General features: G+C 47.2%; 1 protein-coding gene across 1 annotated transcript in view; it reads left to right on the forward strand.

Annotated features, from left to right (window-relative positions):
* LOC138567739 (inter-alpha-trypsin inhibitor heavy chain H3-like) overlaps positions 1-20539 on the forward strand; it is a 475184-nt gene that overhangs the window by 69312 nt on the left and 385333 nt on the right. The window contains exon 3 of the mRNA XM_069646218.1: positions 19464-19624. Coding sequence (XP_069502319.1) covers positions 19464-19624 — 161 coding nt within the window. The remainder of the gene's footprint in view (positions 1-19463; positions 19625-20539) is intronic.

Consider the following 20539-nt stretch of genomic DNA (forward strand, 5'->3'; position numbering starts at 1 on the left):
TGTTAAAGGGACGTTATGGTTTCAAGTAAAATAAAAAAAAAACAGAAATTCACCAGTTATGGTAAGCTAAACAACCATAACTCGCGCGACCACTGTCCACTGCTGAGACTAATACCCAGGACATCAAAGATGACATCACAAATGTCATTGTAGCGGCCGTGTAGTTATGGTTCAGTTGCTAAACCCATAGGAGGACCACTTTTTCGGCGGCTTATAACTTTGCTCCCTGTGGACGAATTCGGATAAACATTTGCCAAAAAAGTATATGGCACCCGGTGACTTTTTGGGTGCGATTTCGTGGATGGGGAGCAAATATATACAGACTGAATGGGCAAAAACTTTGCGCATGCCAACAGGCCACATTTTAACCAAATTTGCGGCAGGAGCGAGGTCTTGGTTCCAAAAGCATGCTTTTGTGTGTTTGGTGGAAAACGGACCAGTACCTTTGTTGCAAAGAACTGAAATTTACGTCACAAAGAATTAATGATATCTGGCTGTGCTCCGTCGACCCATTTCCCTGTTTGCTACAAGGACAAAAGTCTCATTGGCTTGCAGTATGCCGTGATGTGGACGAATATTGGATACGGCCGGTGGTTTTGCTGGAGGGAAGCGTGCTGTGAGTCAACATTGTTGGGTAACGCCACCATGGTGTATCGGTGGACAGTGCAGCACCGAAATGGCCTGGCAAACATACTTTATGCCATGTGGTGGTGGGAAGAAGAGATGGAAAGGGTGGGGGAGTGAGATGTGGTTCATCTGAGATATGTCATTAGGTGGAAGAAGACGTGTTGTGCCTTCAGTATCCGTGGTGCTGCGCCAATTTGCGGGTCCTTCCACAGGCGACTATCATGTGTGGTGAATGGAGGCAGCCTTTGTTACGGCACGATAGCTTGTGCGGCGACCTCTTCCCGTGATGACTGGTAGCCGCTCAATTGTGGAAGGAGAGTGCTTTGCACCTGGCATGAACATTGTAACGTACCACGTACTACGGTGTGTTGCTTGTGGCAAGCATGTAGCCCATTCGATGCATGGGTGGAGGACTTGCACCGACAACTAAGTGCAGTGGTTGCAAGTAGGTTTGACATTGTTGCCTTGTGTGTGTGGTTCGTCAGCATTGCATACATTGTTGGTTCCATGGGTGTGGCGATCGTTAGCACATCCTACAGTGTTTAGGCCATGGCTGCAGTGAATGGAGTGAACACTCCTGCAGTGTGTGTACTGGGTGCTGTGTTGAAATACTGTGTGTATATGATATGATATGATATGATATGGTATGATATGATATGATATGATATGATATGGTATTTATAACACGCCTATACACAAGTGTTTCAAGGCGCGACGAGGCAAAGGGGGGGACAAAGGGACGACAGATAACGATCCTACTAGGCCCGGTGGAATTCCGATCGTGCAAGTGCATGGGAGGTGGGAAGGGGGAAAAGAAAGGGGAAAGTGCAGTACAAGGGCTAGTAGAATAAATAAGATGATAAAAACAGCCAGATGGTGGCAAGCGCAAGGTAAGTGCAGACATAAGTGCTGGTAGGGGGACTGTAGGGAGACAGAACCAGTCCCTAGGTGCAGGGTTGCCAGGGAAGGCAGTGTAGGTGTGCAACTGGCGGTGCCTGTGCCCGGATCAGACAGGGTGGGCAGGTAGATTTGACCAGTGCAGATTCAGCCAGGAATTCAGCAGGGGAGAGAGGGAGAGAAAACAGAAGCAAAGAGGAAGGTTTTAAGGTGCTTACGGAACCAGAGATGGTTCTCCTCAAGTTTCAGGGAGGCAGGAAGGCTGTTCCAGACAGAGGACCTGCCGAAGAGAGAGATCTACCACCAACTCGTTTCTTAGAGAAGCGACTGACACTGAGGGAGTTGGAGGCAGATGAGTGAAGAGCTCCAGAAGGAATATATTTGGGAAGAGAGAGTTGAAGGTATTTCTGCCCCAGTAGGCCTTGTGGACAATGCAGAGGGTTTTGAACTTGATTGTTGCAGCCACTGGGAGCCAGTGCAGAGATTTCACTCCTGGAGAGATACGATCCCTGGGTTTGAGGCCAATGACAAGTCTCGAAGTCCTGTTCTGGATAAGTTGCAGAGGGTGGAGAGTAGAGGCAGGCAGATTTAGATAGAGGCTGTTACAATCGCACCACCTAGAGAGAACCAGGGCTCTCGAGACAGTGAGCTCTGCGGGAAGGAGAGGAAAGGAAGAATACCTCTGAGGAGGTACAGCTGGTAGTGTGACTTCTTAGAGACGTCTGAGATCTGAGGAGAGAAGGATAGTGTGGAGTTGAAGATAACCCCAAGAATTTTAGCCTTGCAGGTGGGAACAGGAAGTGGGCCAAGAGAGGCCGGCCGGAGGGCTTCAGGGAAGGAGGGAGTGGGTGTGCCGATGAGTAGGATCTCAGTCTTACTGGCATTAAGGCAGAGGTCAGAGATGAGGGAAGGGGGGAGGAGGCCGAGGGTAGCCTGAAAATGAGCTGTGTATCGTCCGCATTGCACTGAAAGTTGGGGCAGAGAGCAGCAATGCAGTGGGCAAGGAGTGCCAGGTACTGGTTAAACAGCCAGGGAGAGATGTTAGATCCCTGGGGGACACCACAGGTAGAGAAAAAGATATCAGAGAGGAAGGACCCAAGGTGGACCTGTGAGGATCGGTCGGAGAGGAAAGAAGTCAGCCATGCCAGAGCCTGACTGGTGATACCCAGGTTATCACGGAGACGTTTGAGCAGGATGGCGTGGTTGACAGTGTCAAAGGCAGAAGAGAGATCAAGCAAGATGAGGATGCAAGGGGTATTGGAGTCAAGGTTGAAGAGCAGGTTTCATGTTCAGGAGAGCAGTTTCCATGCTTCTGGCCGCTCTTAAGCCAGACTGATGGTCATGAAGACAACCATCGATTCGTAGTGAAGGTTTAGCTGGGAGGTGGCCAGTTTCTCCAGGAGCTTGCCCAGGAAGGGAGCGATGGAGATTGGGCGATAGTTAGCTGGGCAGGAGGAGTCGGCAGACGGTTTCTTAAGAAGATGGTGCACAAGGGAGTGCTTCAGGAGGGATTTGAAGACTCCAGTGGCGAAGGAGTGGTTTCAAAAATCAGCCAGGGCAGGAGCAAAGGAGTCAATGTGGTACTTGATAGTTTTGGAGGAACAGGGGTGAACCGGTTTCAATGAGACTTTCATAGATCGGACTTGTCTAGAAACCTTGACTGCAGACAAAAGGGGAAAGGCAGAGAAATAGGGAGGGGGGGTGGCTGAAGATGGGCCAGAGGATGAGCACCGAGTAGAGGGAGGGAGGAGATAGGAGGAGAGTGATGACAGGATGTCCTGAATTTTTTAAATGAAGTGAGAGGCCAGTGCCGTGCAAAGGGCCTGGGAAGGGACAGGAGAGGTAGAGACTGCATCAGGATTGCCAGTTCCTTCCAGATTTTAAAGAGTTCAACCAGGTTGTTAGATGCCACAGAGATGCAGGCTTGGATATGAGCACTCTTCTTGGTGAGGACGGAGAGCCATTATTGCCTTTGCTACAGGCGGCAGGCCAGTTTGTCAGAGGATGAGCAAGAAGCACGCCATTTCCTCTCGACCACCCTGCACTTGCGTTTTAGGGTGACGAGGTCTGAGTCATACCAGGAGTTACACTTGGCTTTGGGCTTCAGGCGGATTCTCATGACAGGGGCAAGGATATCAAGAGTATCAGATATAGAAGAATGGAGCATGGAGAGGGCTGTGTCAGGGTGAGAGTCAGCCAAAGGTGGAGGGGGGTGAGAAGGTGGCTGCGAAAGCCTCAACTGACACACGCTTCATGGGTCGGATGACCGAGAAGGTGGGTGGCGGTGATGAAGGTGGCTTGGCCTGAGGGGTAAGGAGGATGAGGTAGGAGGATAGGAGAAAGTGATCACTCCAGGAGAGAGGAGTGGAGAGAGGGACAGAGAGGCGAAGGTCTGAGGAGATCAGAACATCAAAAGTGTGCCCTGCAGAATGAGTCGGGCCAGAGGGGAGAATGGTGAGTGAGAGAGAGTCGCAGAGTTCATGAAAGAGTCCAGAGGGGAGACAGGAGGCATCCAGGTGGATGTTTAAATCTCCAAGAATGAGGAGTTGAGTAGTTGAGGCCAGGAGAGAGGAGGAGAGGTCCGCCCACTCAGAGAGGAAGGAAGAAATCTGACCAGGTGGCCGATAGATAGTAGCCACAGTAAGGGAATTGCTAGGGGAGAGGTAGAGCCTGCATACGAGGCATTCAAAAGAAGAGTAGATCTGCGAAAGAGTGATAGAGGCAGGAATCCACTCAGGGAAGATAAGGGCTACACCCCCACCAGAGTGGTTAGGCGCAGAGAGGATCTTGTAGCTCTCCGGTGGGAGCGTGTCAAAGCTGGTGATAGAGCTGGCCGTGAACCATGTCTCAGTGAGACCGAGGACATCAAGGTCAAATTCTTCAAGAAGGCGGCACATATCAGAGGAATATTTAACAGCAGAGCGAGAGTTAATAGTGGCAATATGCAGAAGGTTGCCATCCTTGAAGGACTTCAGGGGAGGGGTACAGATCAGAAGTACGTCCTGCCAAGGGGTAGAAGGTGTAAAAGGAGCCCGAGAGGAGGCAGTGAGGGAGGAGGACGGCAAGGTAGCCAAGGAAAGGGGAGGGGGGACAGCTGGAGAGGAAAGGAAGTTGATAAGGGAAGCATCTATCAAAGAGGTGAAGGTGGCCTGAGGGCCTTGGACCAAGACGGTCCCATTTGAGTAAACATTAATGATGACCTTAGAGGAATGGAAGGAGGACAGGATGGCGTCCCAACAGGTGCCACCATTAATGGGAGAAGAGGAGAAAGGAGAGAGTACAGAGACCATATGAAGGGTCCATATGTCGGGTGAACGAACGACAAAGAGGATGTCAGTGAGAGTTTCCTTGGAGGAGGCACTGGTGTAGGTGTCAGCGATAGGGAGGCCTGGGTCGGAGTCCAGGATGTCCTTTTTAAACTTCTTCCTAACTGATTTAGTGAGGAAAGTAGGATAGTCAATAGACGAGCAGTTAGGGAAGATAGGAGAGATAGGAGAAACAGAGAGCACCATAGAGTAGGTGCGAGAGGAGGGGGTGACGAAGGAGAGGGGGAGACACTGGCGAGAAGAAGGCAGACAAGAAGCGAGCGGCAGCAGGTTGCCCAAAAGGACAGACTGGAGGGGTTAAGAGCTCACAACTGCTCAACTTTAGAACCAGTGAGAGGCCACCTAAGTTTGAGAATCCTGTAGGGGAGAAAAAGGCCTAATATTCACTTTGCAAGAATTTAAGTACTGATACAGTGCGAAATGAAACAACATACAAAGAACCACCTAGGTTTGAGAATCCTGTAGCGGAGAAAAAGGCCTAATATTCACAGTGCAAGATTTTAAGTACTGATACAATGCGTGGAAGTGGATAGGGGAGAACTGGATATTTTATGTGCTTGGGTAGTGTGCATTGCGCTGATTACTGACTACTGTACTGCACTTTGAAGTATTGGCCGTTTGCAATTACTAGAGTACTGGGAGAAAAAAAAATATTGCTACTTGTACTTTGTGGTGATGGGTGCCGCTCTGGGTGAATCTGGATGCTGAAAGCGTGCATACTTTTGGAGAACTTTTCACTGGAGGTGCTTTGAAATCACACAAGATGTGTACTCTGAGTGTGTAATGGTAAATATGGAATGCAGTACATAAATGATAGTGTTCAAGAAGAGGTCTTGGATGTCATTGGTGCATGCCTGTGTGACTATTTAATAGTACCCACTGAGGGAGTGCGGCAAAAAGAATAGTGGAAAGGGAAGAAGGACTGTCCCTGCTTTACTGGGGTGCGGCCCTCGCTGTTACTGGGAAAGCGCACATGCCACATCCTGCCCTTCTCAGCATGGTTGGCATGGAAATGCAAGTGTGGGGATTATCCAATCAGGTGTCAAGGGTGTGCTTCATAGGAAGGGGTGGCACTATTTTTCCCCAATACTTTGTTTACTGAGGTTGGCAGTGATGGAGAGACACAGAGTGCTGATAGTAGGTGATACCTTTGTGCCAAATCTGCACAGGTATGACACACAAAGAGGCATTCTGCTAATTGGAAGAAGTGGAGGCTTTCTGGGGCACTGTCTATGAGTGCAGTTTCGGTGATATGGCTGAGCTATGCAGATGTGTGGCCTCTATCGGTACTGTTGTGGTGCATTATGGAGGTTTACATTTAGGGTACATGTCATGTCCACATTCGCTCCATCGCCTAAAGAATTTGATGGAAGCAATGATACAGATTTTTCCCACTGCCAAGGTGGTTTTCTAATGCATACCACCAAGAGGAGTATTTGGCCATGCCAGTGTAATTTTTCCCCAGCCAGAGGTCAGAAGGTGTTTTATAAACAGAAGCATGTGTCAATTTATGTGGAGTGCTGGGATGTGCTCCACCGACTTTGATGTCATAAATTAGCGAAATTTCATTGGTTCCATGCAAATGGCATTTCTTTCACCGCCATTGGCAATGCTGTTTTGTTTCATACAAATGGCATTTCTTTGAGCGCCATTGGCAATGCTGTTTTATTTTATACTATGGAATAATCGTTGAAGAGGATCCTGCAAAAATGCAAGGAGGAAAAGAAAACAGAAACTGAGATAAATAGCAAAAACAAACATGGTTCTGTGCAAGCATGTAAAAGGAAACAAAAAAAATAAATTAAAAAAATATCTTTTCAGAGCCACCACTACAAACGAAATCCCATACCCAGTTTCAAATGTATTCCCCCTCCCGTTCCTAGCACGATAACTCCACGGACTCTGTGGTATTTTCAGGATTACACGTGCTACATCCAGACCTTTTGGGGATGGCAGGCATGGAAATGGGAGTGTGGAGGTTAAGGCACTGCTCAATACATTTTCTGGTTGTGGTGTGTACGGCAAAATTTGTGGCAGAGGTCTATTTCTACAGACAAATGGAGAAGCCTATGGTTGAAGTGTGCAAGGTAAATGTCAGGCATCCTGCTTGTTGTACGTTGCTAAGAAACATTGATTGCTGCTTTTGTGCGATATTTTTATGAATTTTATAGGAGATGGATAAGTGCGGAACAAAATTTGTAGCATTGTCGGACGGAAAGAAGACAGTTCCTGTTTGGATATTACAATGCCTAATATATAGATAACGTTCAAAGCGTATTCATTTGCAGTGGCACTTGATGGTAGGTGATGGGAGAAAGAACAGTACATCTTTTAAGTACATTGTGGACATTCAGTGGCAGAGAGCCTGCTCAGTTGTAAAAAGAGTGTACAGAAAATATTTCTACCCATACTTTGTGGTGATTGGTGGCCATGTGGATGAATGTGGATGCAGAATAGTTTTATAGAACTTTCTACTTGAGGTGCTTTCGAATCACACGCCACTTGCACTCTGAATGTGTAATGGTACATATGAAGTGTTGTACAGAACTGACAGTATTACATGCTGACGTCTTTGATGTGATTGGTGGATGCATGTGTGACTATTTAACAGTACCTAATGAGGCAGTGTCGGACAAAAAATAGTGGAAAGGGAAGAAGGACTGCTGCTGCTTTACTGGGGCGCGGCCCTTGTGATAGTTGGGGAAGCACACGTGCCACATCCTGCCTTTCTCAGCATGCTGGGAATGGGACTGTGGGGATTATCCAATTAGGTGCTGCAGGTGTGCTCCACAGGAAGGGGCGGTAACATTTGTTTTATTACTCTGCGTAGTGAGGCCGGCATACATGGCGAGACACACAGTGTTGTTCGTGGGTGATGCCTTTGTGTCAGATCTGCATAAGTATGCCAATGGAAAGAGGCTTTCATTGCAATTTTGATTTGGAGGGAGTGGAGGCTTTGTGGGCCAGTGTCGACATGTGCAGTTCGGCATTGTGCTTGCACGTTGTACTGTTCGCATAGTGGTGGTACACTAAGAAGCCTTCCATTTGGGTTTCATGACTTGTGCACATGTTTTTTTCGTCAACTGAAGAAGTTAATGAAAGCAGTGAAGCACATTTTTCCCACTGCAATGTGCTTTTCTCATGCATCCCACCAAGAAAAGTAGGGGACTATTCCAATGCATTTTGTCTCCAGCCAGAGCTCGGAAGGTGGCTTATCAACAGAAGCGTGTGTGATTGTATGAGTGCTGCAGGGATGTTTTCCTGTGACGATGACATCATTGGTCCTCGAAATGTGCACCTTTTCAATGCAAATAGCATTTCTTTGTCCATCGATGGTACTGTTATTTTGTTTTGCAATCTACAGGCTGCATTGAAGATGCTATGGTAAGAATGTGAGGAGGAGAAGAAAACAAAAACCTGTATAAAAACCGAACCAAAAAGGAGCTTCTTTGCAAACAACAAAAAAAAGGCTTTTCTCAGAGCCACCACTAAAAATGAAATCCCCTACCCTGGTTGAAATGTATTCACCCACCCCTGCACGCACACTGCAGGAAAGGTCTGTGGACATCGCGGTAGGTCTAGGATTACACGTGCCATATCTGGGGCTTTTGAGGATGGCGGGCCTGGAAATGGGAAAGGGATTGCTCAGTAAGGTTTCAGGGTATGGTGTGTACGCACATACTGTGGTAGAAGGTGTATCTGTAGAGAGGAATGCAGAAGCGTATGGTTATGGCTGTGTCTTTTAGGAGTCAGACTCTATGCATTTTGGGGGAGTTATACATACATTGGTTGAAAGTGAATGCAAAACACTGTGCAGTGGCTGTTCATTTTGGATTTTATCATGTAGATGCGCACTGGTATGGAGTACCTGCAATAAAGTGGCAGAGTGTGGTTCCTCTTTGTGGCATTTTGGTGACGCATGATAATCCACACAATACAGTTTTTGATTGTGGAGGGAAAAGGTTAGAACATGTTACCAGAATTACTCTGCAGTTTGCTATGAAGGACGTACTTGGCCAGGTCATGCGTATGTCTGCAAAATGCTGTATCATTTCTTGTATCATTACGCAGGCACGGATGTGTTTGCACTCTTCTTGATTTGGTCTGCAAATGGAGAAAGCGAGGCACATTGCCAAGAAAGCTATTTGTGCCATTTTCCGAAATGTGACAACCTCCTCCTTCCACAATGGAAATATTACGTTTCATAGCACGAACATTTTTCCCACCAATGGTGTTCATCTCCCTGATCCTGGCATCCAGGTTTTTCTGCTACATATGCAAAATGCATTGCTGCCCTTTTTGGAAGTACAGCACACATTTCTCTAGTAGGTCTTGCACACTTTAACCCTTTGCAACAAAATCACAAGAACCCTCTTTTTACAGGCAGCTCTTTGTACTCGAACTGACTGCAATGTTTTCCACAGAGCCATGCCTCCCATTATTTGCCGCACAATATGTGGAGCATATACACTGCACAGCGGCCTACATCCTTTCATTGCAAATACATGTTTTACCCGTGAAAGGAGCTTTTTCTTAAATGTTTTCCTTTTCCGTTGTTTTGCATGTTTCTTGATCTTCTAACACAGGGCACAGAAGTAAAGGAAGGAAAGGGAGGGTAAGGAAGGAGCACCACCCACAAGGGTAAAATAAGGCCAGTGCAGACAGAGGAAGATGTTGGGTGGCCTTCACTTAAGTAGGCAGCAGTCATCGTCATGCCCCCAAACTGAACATTTCCAAGCACTTCGAAGTTGCTCCCTCCTACAGAGTACAGCGTCGCCGTACATGCACAATACAATGACCTTTGACTGGTAATGGTCTGCTGCACAGCATATGGTCTGCAATGGTGCTTTAGGGCTCTTCTGCCCTACAGGAGTGTACCTGGTGTTGGCAGGAGCAGATGCGGAGAATGGTGTACAGGAAAGTAACCTACTGCACTGTTGGAAGGGCAGTACCCTGCACACTGCTGCCTTGTATTTCGATTTGAGGTGTCGTCACATGCAATATGGTCACTTGATGGTACGGCATTATCCGTAGCACCAGCATTGACGTGATGAGTACATTCTGAATTACAAGAATGCTTTCCACAAGGACAAACGCAGCTTCATTATGTTGAGCAAGAACATAATTATTCAGGCAGCACCATGCGGCCACAGTTCCTTTCAAAGCAACACCCAGATTGTTTGAGATCAGAAGGTTCTGCTGTTTACTTAGCTGTCGGTACATTTAGTTGTATGGAAGCAACCAAGCAAAAACAGCGAGGCACTTTTCCAGACTGACTACAGGCTGTCACACTTGCAGTGACATCCGTTCTCTAACACTAGAAACCGCAGGCGAGAACTTGACACTTTACCACACGGTGCTCAGTGCAGACACGCTATATCTGTTTCACGGGTCATGGAAGGGCTAGCAGCACATGAATCAAATTAATGGGTCATTTAACATTCCCACTGTACACGGGAGGATGCTGCTCCTTGCTCCCACTGGGCCTCAGGCAGCCAGGCCTGCTGCCGCCATAACTTGGTAGGTTAGGACAGCAAAATATATAGGCAGTATGACTGCTTTAAATGCGGTAGCCTACAGCATGAATCGGTAGGGTTGGGGACAGCGGCGATGTTACCAGTACACAGAGGATGAAATACATCTCTGCATAGTTGTGGAATGGACATACGCGCGCTCCCACAACTAATTAACAGTGCATTAGAAGATGCGGACATGCAGCCAGTACTCGAGTCCTATAGCTACCTGCATTGTGATTGCACATACGCCGGGCAGGTGCAGTCTCCCTACGAAATCTCAATTTTGCTTACCTGCTCCCATCTCGCACACTATTCTGCACCACAGACTCGCCATGCAATTTCAACACAAAAGGAAAAACTACTTACACACTCACCAACACTTTACATGTACATGTTTAATGTGCGCAATAAATACACCCTACTAGCAAAGGGAATAGTTAGCACAAATGGATACATACACAGGGGAATTTGGGATTTCAACAAGTTTGTTGAGCGGAGCCAAGGATTGAGGTGTCATCGTAATGTCTCTGCTCACAGGGGGGATGTTATTGGGGATGGTGTGCTGGGAAATGGGGAAGGGGTAGAAGTGAAGGTAGGGCAGTGGTATTTCATTTCTTCAATAATATGTCCTTGTACAACATCTTTTAAGGCGGCTAAATTTTTTACCATTGTTCTACTTTGACATCCAGGCTGCATAGGTTGCCTTTTAAAGCGTTTCCTTCATTTCCTGTGGCCATAGGCTGTTGTGCAAGAGGTGCCGCATCTGATGCATTGTTATCATTTCCAGTATGTCCTGTTAAAGATAAAAATATCTGTTAGGTGTACATGAAGCAATACATATTAACTGTCTTACTTTTCAGACCGTGCTACGTACCAATGCTGTTACTATCGTTACTCATATCGTGAAGAGGGAAATTCTCTTTCAGCCATTTGTGGGTGCTTTGCATTGCTGCGTACAAAACCCACTATCATGTTTTTCCACTGCTGCACACTGCACAAGCTGTGCAATTATAGGAGAAGCTTTAGTGTACTTACCACGTTGTAGTGACATTCTGCTCTCAATACTTTGCAGTCCTTACTCTGCCATTTCCTTCTTCGTTTCTATGTAAAGCAGGAGTGCAGTAATATTGTTGGACGCAGATGTCACTTCGCCTATTGATGCATTCTAATATGGTGTATACTCTACTCTTTTGCTCTGTTTGTTTAACAAGTACAGAGTTTGCAGACCTGCCCCATTTCTCCTTCCAATACACATACATGGTGCTCTTGATACATGTGCCTTCTCTTTGCTGGATGCAACCACTATGTACGAGCACCCCTGCCTTTCTCAGCACATTGGATGACACCCGATGTCCGCCAACAGACGGACAGTTCGCAACCACTGTGGACATTACTATGGAGCCACCGGTTTCACTATGCTCTATAGTACATATATAACTATTAAGAGTATCCTGGTAAAAACCTATGGAATTCAGTGAAAAAACACTGTTAAAGGGTCGTTATGGTTAAGTTGCGCTACTAGGTCCTATCACCTTTACTGAAAAAACTATGATAAATGAACGTTACGCTTAAAGTGCCCTACTAAAAACCTATGAAATTCACTGACAAAAAACATTGTTAAATGGAGGGGAGGGGAGAGAGTGGGAACCCATGCTTGGTGCCACTTCCAAGCTCTACTATTCGTGACATGGAGCCATTCATTGCCAGGCTCACCTTAGGGTTCCTGTAATTTGTTTTTACTATCTTAAGGAACTCCCCCAAGCCCATCTTCTCCATCACTTTAAATAAAAACATCCACTCCACCCGATCGTCTAGGGCTAGAAAGACGGCTGGACTGGAAGTCTTTTGAGCTTTTTCCAACAAGTTTGCTATTCTCCATATATTGTCGGCCGTTTGTCTGCCTAGTACAAAAACACACTGGTCTAGGTGTATCAGCATTGGGAGCAGTGTTTCTAATCTTTTTTGCCAAAATCTTTGTGTATATCTTCACGTCTACGTTATTAAGTGTGATGGGCCTATATGAGGAGCATTCTAAGGGATGTTTTTGGGGTTTCGGGATGAGTGTAATTTTGGCTTCTTCCTGTGTTGCACTAATGGCCCCTGATGTTTTAAATGTGTTGAACAGCTGTGCGAGATGGGGGCTTAATGTATTAGCATAGGTCTTGTAAAATGTGGCTTTGAAGCCATCTGGTCCTGGGGCTTTATTCCGGGGAAGACCCACTATTGTCCTGCGCACTTCCTCTGCTGTGATCTCCTGTCCTAGGCGCTCCTGTTCCTCAATGGGAATTGTGGGTAATTGTATGGTTTCTAGGAAATCTGCCTGTTTAAGGGGTTGGTGATACTGGTAATATCTGGCCAGTCGCTCCTGCATCTCCACGGTTCTGGTGAGTCTCTGTCCCCCTTCATCCTTTACAGACACTATGGTATTTTGACCTTGGGTTTCCCCCAGGAGCCTAGCCAGTAGGGTATTCACCTTGTTAGCCTTGGCGTAGTATTTCTGCCTCCTAAATAGCAGAGCGGTTTATGCCATTTTGGTCCTCAGTAGCTCCAGTTGTCCCACTGCCCCCTGCACTCCCTCAGTGCATTTCTCATTGGGGCATCTGCTACCCTTCCTCATGAGCTGTTCTTCAAATACCCTGTTTTGTTTCTCCCTTTGTGCCTTGTGAGCTATGAATTCCCGTCTTATCGTAGCCTTGAAGTTATCCCACCTTGTGTTAGCGCTCGTTTCCACGCTCTTATTCTCCAACAAGAAGTTCCTGATCTTATCTCCTATGTCCTCCCTCCTCACTTGTTCTCTAAGTATCTCCGCACGGGAGCCTCCATCTCCATATCCCTGCATTGCGATTTTGGAAGTTCACCTTCATTGTTACCACATTGTGGTCTGCTATTCCAAATGGGGCTACTTCTACTTCCTCTATCCTCCCCACCAGGCGGGCTGTATCCCAAATATAGTTGAAACGGGAGTGGATGCTGTGCACTCCTTATAGGAAGGTATACCCTCCTTTCCCCTTTTAGCGACCTCCAGGCAACCCTCAATCCCAATCTCTTGAATTTATCATGCAACTGCTGGGATGCCACAGCCCCACCCCCTCGGCCCTCTCTCATAGTTCTGTCCACCCTCCTGTCCCATGCCACATTAAGATCCCCCATTAGGATTATGTACCCTTTGGCCATTTCCTCTGTCTTCCTAAGAAGATCCCCCAGAAACTGTTCCTGTCCAGTGTTTGGTGCATATGCTGAAACTATTGTATAGTATTCCCCACCAGATCGCCCTTGACTATTATGTTTCTCCCCGTGCAACATTGGTGATTTCCCTTGCCCTGAAATCCAGTCTGTTCTTAAACACCAGATCCACTCCTACTGCTGTAGAGGGACCCGATACAATGAATACCTTGGTGTAGCCTCTTAGTTTTAGGTGCCCCTGGCCCTGCTTCAGGAGGTGAGTTTTCTGCAAGGCCAGCACATCCAGACCAGTTGTCCTCATAAACCTTTCAAGCTTTCGCCTTTTGAGGGGCTGTTAAGCACCCTCACATTATGCGTCATGCATTTGAACCCACTCCCTCCCCTCCCACGCCCTCCATTTCCCCTCTGCAGTTTAGTCCCCCCATCTCATCGGTGGGCTTCCTCTTTGCCCCTCTCATCACATGTGTTTTGCGATCCCCCCTCGCCTGTACTAGATGCTTGCTCTCCCTCATCCTCTGACATCCTTCTGCCTTCCCTCCCCTCTTCCCTCCCCCCTTGTCCTCCTCACCCCCCCTCAACTTTGGAATGAGCCTCTCCTTTCAACCCCCTTGCCTGCCATTCCCCTCAAGTGCCTCCACCCCTTCTGATTCCACTATGTTTTATACTCCCTGTGCCCCTGCCCAGTATCTTTTCCTCAGGTCCACCACCCCCTTGCATGCCTTTGTGTGTTAGTTTCGGGAGATATCCTATCCCTCTGGATTCCTCATTTCTCCACCTTCCTCTCTCAGTCCCGGTCCTCTGAGGGTGGGTCTCCTTCTATGGCATTTTCCCACTACGGATCATTCCCAAGGACAGGTTCTAGCTCTGTTCTCTTGGCGTGATGGTTCCTCTCTTGCTGGACCCTCCCCAATTCCACGTGAATAATATCTGCTCCTTCTTCGGGGTGGGGGGGTGACCTGTTTCTGTACTCCTCCATATTCGAGCCCAAACGGAAAGGTCCACCTGTATTTGATGCCTCCTTCAGGATGGGGCACATGAGCCTCCTTTTGGTCAGAGTACTGCTTGCTAGATCCTGATATAGTGCTATTTCATGGCTTTTGTATAGCACTGTTTCCTGCTGCTTGGTCGCCCTTAGGACTGCTTCCTTTTGTCAATACCTCATAAAAGCTGCCAGGACATCTCTTGGTCTTGCGTTGGAGCCCCGGTTAGCCAGACCTACTCTGTTGATTTGATCAATTTCCATTGTGTCTGGATTCTCCCCCCCGCCCCAGGAGGTCTGCAACATTTTCTGTACTTCTCTCAGCTCCTTGTCCTGGATTGCTTCTGGTAGCCATTTTATCCTCATGTTTACTCGCCTAGATTTATTCTCTAAGTCCTCCATTTGCAGCTCTAGATTTTGGTGTTGCTGCATTCAGGCACTCTATTGCCTCACTATTGTCCAAAGTCTCCAACTCCTGTAGGCCCCTTTCCAGAGTGTCAGTTTGTTCCCCCAGTTGACCGACCTCCTGCCTCATTTCCCCCAACTCTGCATTTAGGTCTGACCTCATTAGCTGGAACTGTTCTTGGAAGGTCTTGACCAGCATGATTTGGAGTTGGAGCATCTCTCCTTTAAGGTCCTGCTTTTTTATTGGGGTGCTGTCTCCCCCCTCCTCTGCATCTCTGTGATCTTTTGACTGTTCCAATCCCCCTTTAGTCGCCTGATCCCTTCACTCCATCACCGGACACATGGTTGTTTGAGGGTGCATGGGGTATCTACAGTTGGTGGGCCCCCGTTCCCCATTAAGCTTTTGTCTTGGTCGTCAGTGGGGGGCTGTCTGGCGTGTACAGTAGGTCCGGCTCAAACTTTGGAGGAGTGAGCCTAGTGTTCACGTGGGCCTCTGGCTTAACTTGCTTGTCTTTCCCTATCCGTTTCTGAGGTTCCCTTCTCTGCCTGTCGGCGCACCCCCTCTACTTCAGTAATTCCTTTCTACCCTTCCGTGGCTCATCGCCCTCTGTGTGCAGCGCTCCTGTGAGGCCCCTTCTCTGGGCTTCTGCCCACTCTCGTGTAGCCTCCTGTCCACAGGGGCGTGCTTGGTCTCTTCTGTCCTTCCTAGTTGGGGGGGTTCTTCCCCCTAAGGGATTTGCTCTGTGTTCTTTCCTCTGGGAGAGTGTGACACAGTAGAGTGGTCCGCTTCTTTTCTCCTCTGGCGGGGGAGAGATTGTTTCCCCCTTGTGGGTCGCAGTAACTGCTACTCCCCTGTATCTTTCCGGGGGGTTCTCTACCCAGAGCTTTCGGATACCGCCCTCTGTTCTTTCTCTTGCCATGGGATTTTCACCCTCCTTGCGCCAGGGGGGCCTTTGGGTTACGCCCCCACCTGTCCCCACAGTCAGAGTGCGCTGGAAGTAGGGCTGTTCACTGTTCTCCCAGTTCTCCCCTTTAGGCCCTCGTCGCTTTTTGCCGCCAGATCCGGCTCTGTCTCCTCCGCTGCAGATTATGTGGATAATTCCCTCTTGGGGAGTTCCTCTTTTTTGTTCTCTGCTGTGGGGGACCTCCGCTGCTCTCTCCCTCACTGTTTAGACCTCGGGGTGGTGGAAACTGTCTGTGGCATCACTGGGGTGGAGGAGTAGCCATCGGCATGTCTATTCCGTGTCGGCAGATATTTTGGAATCTGTCCATATTTATTTTAAGACTCTCTGCTTCATTCAAAGAGCTTATTAGGATTTTGGAATGACCTATCCCAAGGCTAATGTAGCCCATGGCTCAAATTAGGCCGGGCTAGACTGGGATACAGACTTGTCCCCCTAAGGGAAATATAGAAAAAAAACACAGACACTAAATTGTTGGAGCAAAATACAATATTTAGTGTTTGTTTATTGTGTAGTGTTTGTGTTTACTTGGGGAACCTACCTGGGCCGCCCAGGAAAATGGGCATGGGAGAGGCAGTGATCATGTGCGGTATCCCAGGTAATGGGGCCTCCAAGGAAGATGAACATGGGCTATGAGAGTGACGGTGACCGCATACGGCCCCCAAGGCATTTGCCACCCAAAAAGATCTGAAAGCAGCCCTATTGCACCAGGGGGCACACACTTGCCTACCCACCAAGGACAGCATCAGCGACCAGGAACTGAGAAAGGTTGGCTGACTGCCACAGTCACCCTTATGTAACATAACATATGTTTTATGCTGTTTGTTATATATGCAAATGCATATTTATAGTTAATTGTGTATGGTGGAGGAAGGGAAAAATGAGTTATGTGTACCCTGGCCTGAGTCAGGTAAGGGAAGTGGCAGCTGGCCTGAGGCCTTGTAGGTTGAGGGACCACCCACTGGTTCCACCCATTGCCCCCCTCTACAGAGGGTTATTCCAGGTATAGTTCAAGTGTCTGTTCCATGAAATTCACTCAATGGCACTAAAAACTGGTTATTTAACCAGTATACTAGTAATCAAATGACAACCGTCTATGACTTACCAGCTGACTTAGAATCAATAGACAACATATCTAGCTGAGCATGATCTGCTTTCCTGTAGATAAATATGACCTCTGCTTTCTCCCCACCTTGTGTATTGTATTACACCAATTGATGCCTCCATGTTGTACTCTGTAACCATTGTTTTATGCAAACCTGTAAATGAATATCCTGAAGCTCAATGAAAAATCTCTGTAACTACGCTGTGATACCTGAGGTTTTGGGCGTGTAATAAATGCAATAAATAAATAAAAATAAATAAAATGGGTCTACCTCTGACTCTTGTGAGCGGTGCTGTCCAGAGCAAAGTCAACCAGTCTAGGCTGCTTCCATGGGGTGCTCAAACTCAGTGACTGCCAATGCCACTGGCGTTGCCTGCCTCGTGCACAGGTGAGGTGGGCCTGAAGAGAAGTCATCCTAGGCTGCATACGACAGGTACAATCTGGGAGGAGAAGAAGCTACGGCTGAATTTTGCTCCGCCCCGTAGGGCAGCCGTCGGGCAGCCTGGGTGAAGTAGGAAGCTGCCAAACACTGGCCAGAGCTCTGGTGGGAGAGCTGTCCACCCCCTGCATCATTCTAATGCAAAGAAGAGAGGAGGCAGCCACCCAGGGCATGGGGCCACCCAAGAAGATCTGAAAGCACTGTGGGAGCTGTGTTGAGGCTGCAGGGCCACCAGAGCACAGCTTTAACCATAAAACAATGTGCTTGCACTACGGTACACAGTTAGTTTGGGTGGCCCTTGTGGACAGGGCAACCGCTGAAGAGCTCCTTGAGTTGGAAGAACCCTATGGTCACCAGAGGGGCAGACTGCCCCATAACTACCAAAGACAGAACCAGAGATCAGGTACCGAGAAGGGGTGGCAGATTGCAGCAGTCACTGCTGTGTAACATGATGTGGCGTTAGTTGTATATGTGAATGTGTATGTATGTGTATAGTTATAGTTATTCAAGGTGATAGTTGTTATTGATACAGTGGTTTGATAGTGAAGTAAGGGAATATACTTAGGGCTAAGTGTGTAAGGTGGGAAGAAGGGAAATAGGTGATGTGTGTTCCATGCCGTGAAACAGGTAAGGGGTGTTGGGGCCTTTCTGAGGACACCTAGTCTGTCTCAGTCGTGGGACACCTGCTGACCCACGTTTACAGTGGTGCCAGGTATAGTTCAGCTTCCCATCTCCCATACCTTTATTTCCAGGTAGTAGTGAGTCCCTTCCTTTCTAGGTAGTTTTGGCAAATGGGGGATGTGGGATTGTTCCCGTGGGCACTACCCCTGGTGCGGAGTTAGAGAAACGCATACTTTTGCCCTAGACCGGGGCCAGAAAACAGGGGCTATTCTAAGATCATGAAATACTACCCCCTTACATCCACAAATCCACTGCCTCCAAGGACAGTGGCATTGCACCATGCAAGCAAATACAATGGAGTGGGGGAACTCTCGATGGCAGTGGTGGTACAGTTTGGAATGACTTGTCTCCTCATGGGCTCAGGTCGGAAGTGACCAACTAGTAATTCAGAAAGAAACTTGAGACCTTACTTTTCTAGTAGGCCCATGCACTCCATGCAGTCAGGAAGTCGTTCGTTGGTTTTAGTCTTCTTGTATTACTGTAAACTGCTGAGTGTATCGTTCTATATGGCACTTCTCCCCCTTCCACTTATTCTTATAGATCTGAATGCTTTCAACATCCGTGAAAGATCCTTGACCACTTCTTATTCCATCCCATAGAGGTGGTACAAAGTGGTACACGTGGCCTTGTCTGCAGCTATTATTAGATGGTATTTTAACCTACAATCATGATGCATTTGAAACATACTGAATTGGGTAACTACATAGGTACTCATAATATTTAGGGTCGGTATTTTAACCAAAAGTGTGATGGGTGGAAGGTTTTGGATTAATCTGAACCACTGGCAAAGCTCCGGGCACCCGCCCGCACCGTCATTGTTAGCCTGTCTACACCATTGCAAAAGGGGTAGAAGGCAAATCAGTCAGGTACCGCCACCAGTGGCGGCAGAACTTACCATGACGACCTGCTAAAAATGAGCCCTGAAATCTAGTGTTCTATCATTTTATAACCGATGCCACTGTGCACTATTACGAGGAAACAAAATGGGGAGAAGGAATGAATTTCTCTTTGCCATCAAACCACCATATCAAAAAATAAATCGCTGAATGGTGTTTCACTTTTGTCTCTCGCACGAGTATTTATTGTTTCTTCTCAGACAAATCGGACCAACGGAGAGTCATATCTGAAAATCACATATAATAAACATTTACAATCCATACAACTTGGATCTACACTAAATGATGAGTTAAAAGTGCCAATGGCTTTGCCCCCCCATATATTAAGCACGCAGCGCTAAGTTGGCAAATGGTGTGCTTCACAAATACCATCTCACATGAAATAGCATAACATAACAATACATGTTGCATGTATTACAATGTACGTGTCTATTTTGTTTTCCACAGACTGGAATAGAAATCTACAGCCTCAAGATTGACTCCAAGGTCACCTCCCGCTTCGCTCACAATGTCATTACCAGTCGGGCCGTCAACCGCGCCAGTGAATCCCAAGAGGTCTTTTTCGATGTGGATCTTCCGAAGACGGCCTTCATTACCAATTTCAGCATGTAAGTGTCATGTTGCGTTTATATCTTGTTGTACACATATTCTTTTTCACTGTGTAATATGTGTTGTGAAAGTTTGAATTTCCCGCAAAGGAGACTTGACAAGCAACTGGCATCAAAGAATGATGTCACTTTGTTGTTGTGGAGTTGGGCAAGCATTGCATTTGCCCATGAATTGGGCGTCATCATGCAGTCTTTGTTGATCAAAATATTCTAGATTGTAAACTATTATGGACGCTCTATACTATAGATGTCTCTAAATGAAAATGCGTGGATAATTAGTTTATTCATTACTTGCAACACACTTAAGAAATGTCAATACTGTGAGCTAACACAAAAAGATGTGTTGCATTGTCGGTTGCATTTTTTTGCATGTGACTTAAAATGGGAGTTCTAAAAATGATTCCTGTCGGATGTGCCTGGTTAATAAGTAATATTCCTATCATGGTTCTGCAGGCTTGTGTTGGCTGGCCTCTTCTGTACAAACCACTGCAAATTTGAAATCTCTAGTCAAGGGAATTGAGATTTTCTGACGTTGTCACATGTAAAATTACAGAAAACGCAGGGACATATATGCAGGGGGGTTATATTATGTTTAACCCGTTGCATTGCATTCACCTTTAGGAAACCTGAGCTAATATGAGTATTTTCCAGGATGATTTACAGTTTTTCGAACAATGCACTTAAAAGTTGTCGGGCGCAACGGTTCCATGTGTTAATTCCGCCGCAAAAATATCGAGATGCAAAAATTCGCCATATTTTTGCAGCAAAATTCACAAATGGACCTTGCGGGGGACACCCCTGCAACCTCTGCATGATTTTTTAATGTGCGGGGGACACCCCCGCAACCGCTGCTCCCACATAATATCTAGGGCTGTGCCGAATAGCATATTTAGTATTCGGCCGAATACCGAATAG

Source organism: Ambystoma mexicanum, chromosome 2p (assembly GCF_040938575.1).
Source record: "Ambystoma mexicanum isolate Mex_15411 chromosome 2p, UKY_AmexF1_1, whole genome shotgun sequence".
In the NCBI taxonomy this organism is placed as follows: Eukaryota; Metazoa; Chordata; class Amphibia; order Caudata; family Ambystomatidae; genus Ambystoma; species Ambystoma mexicanum.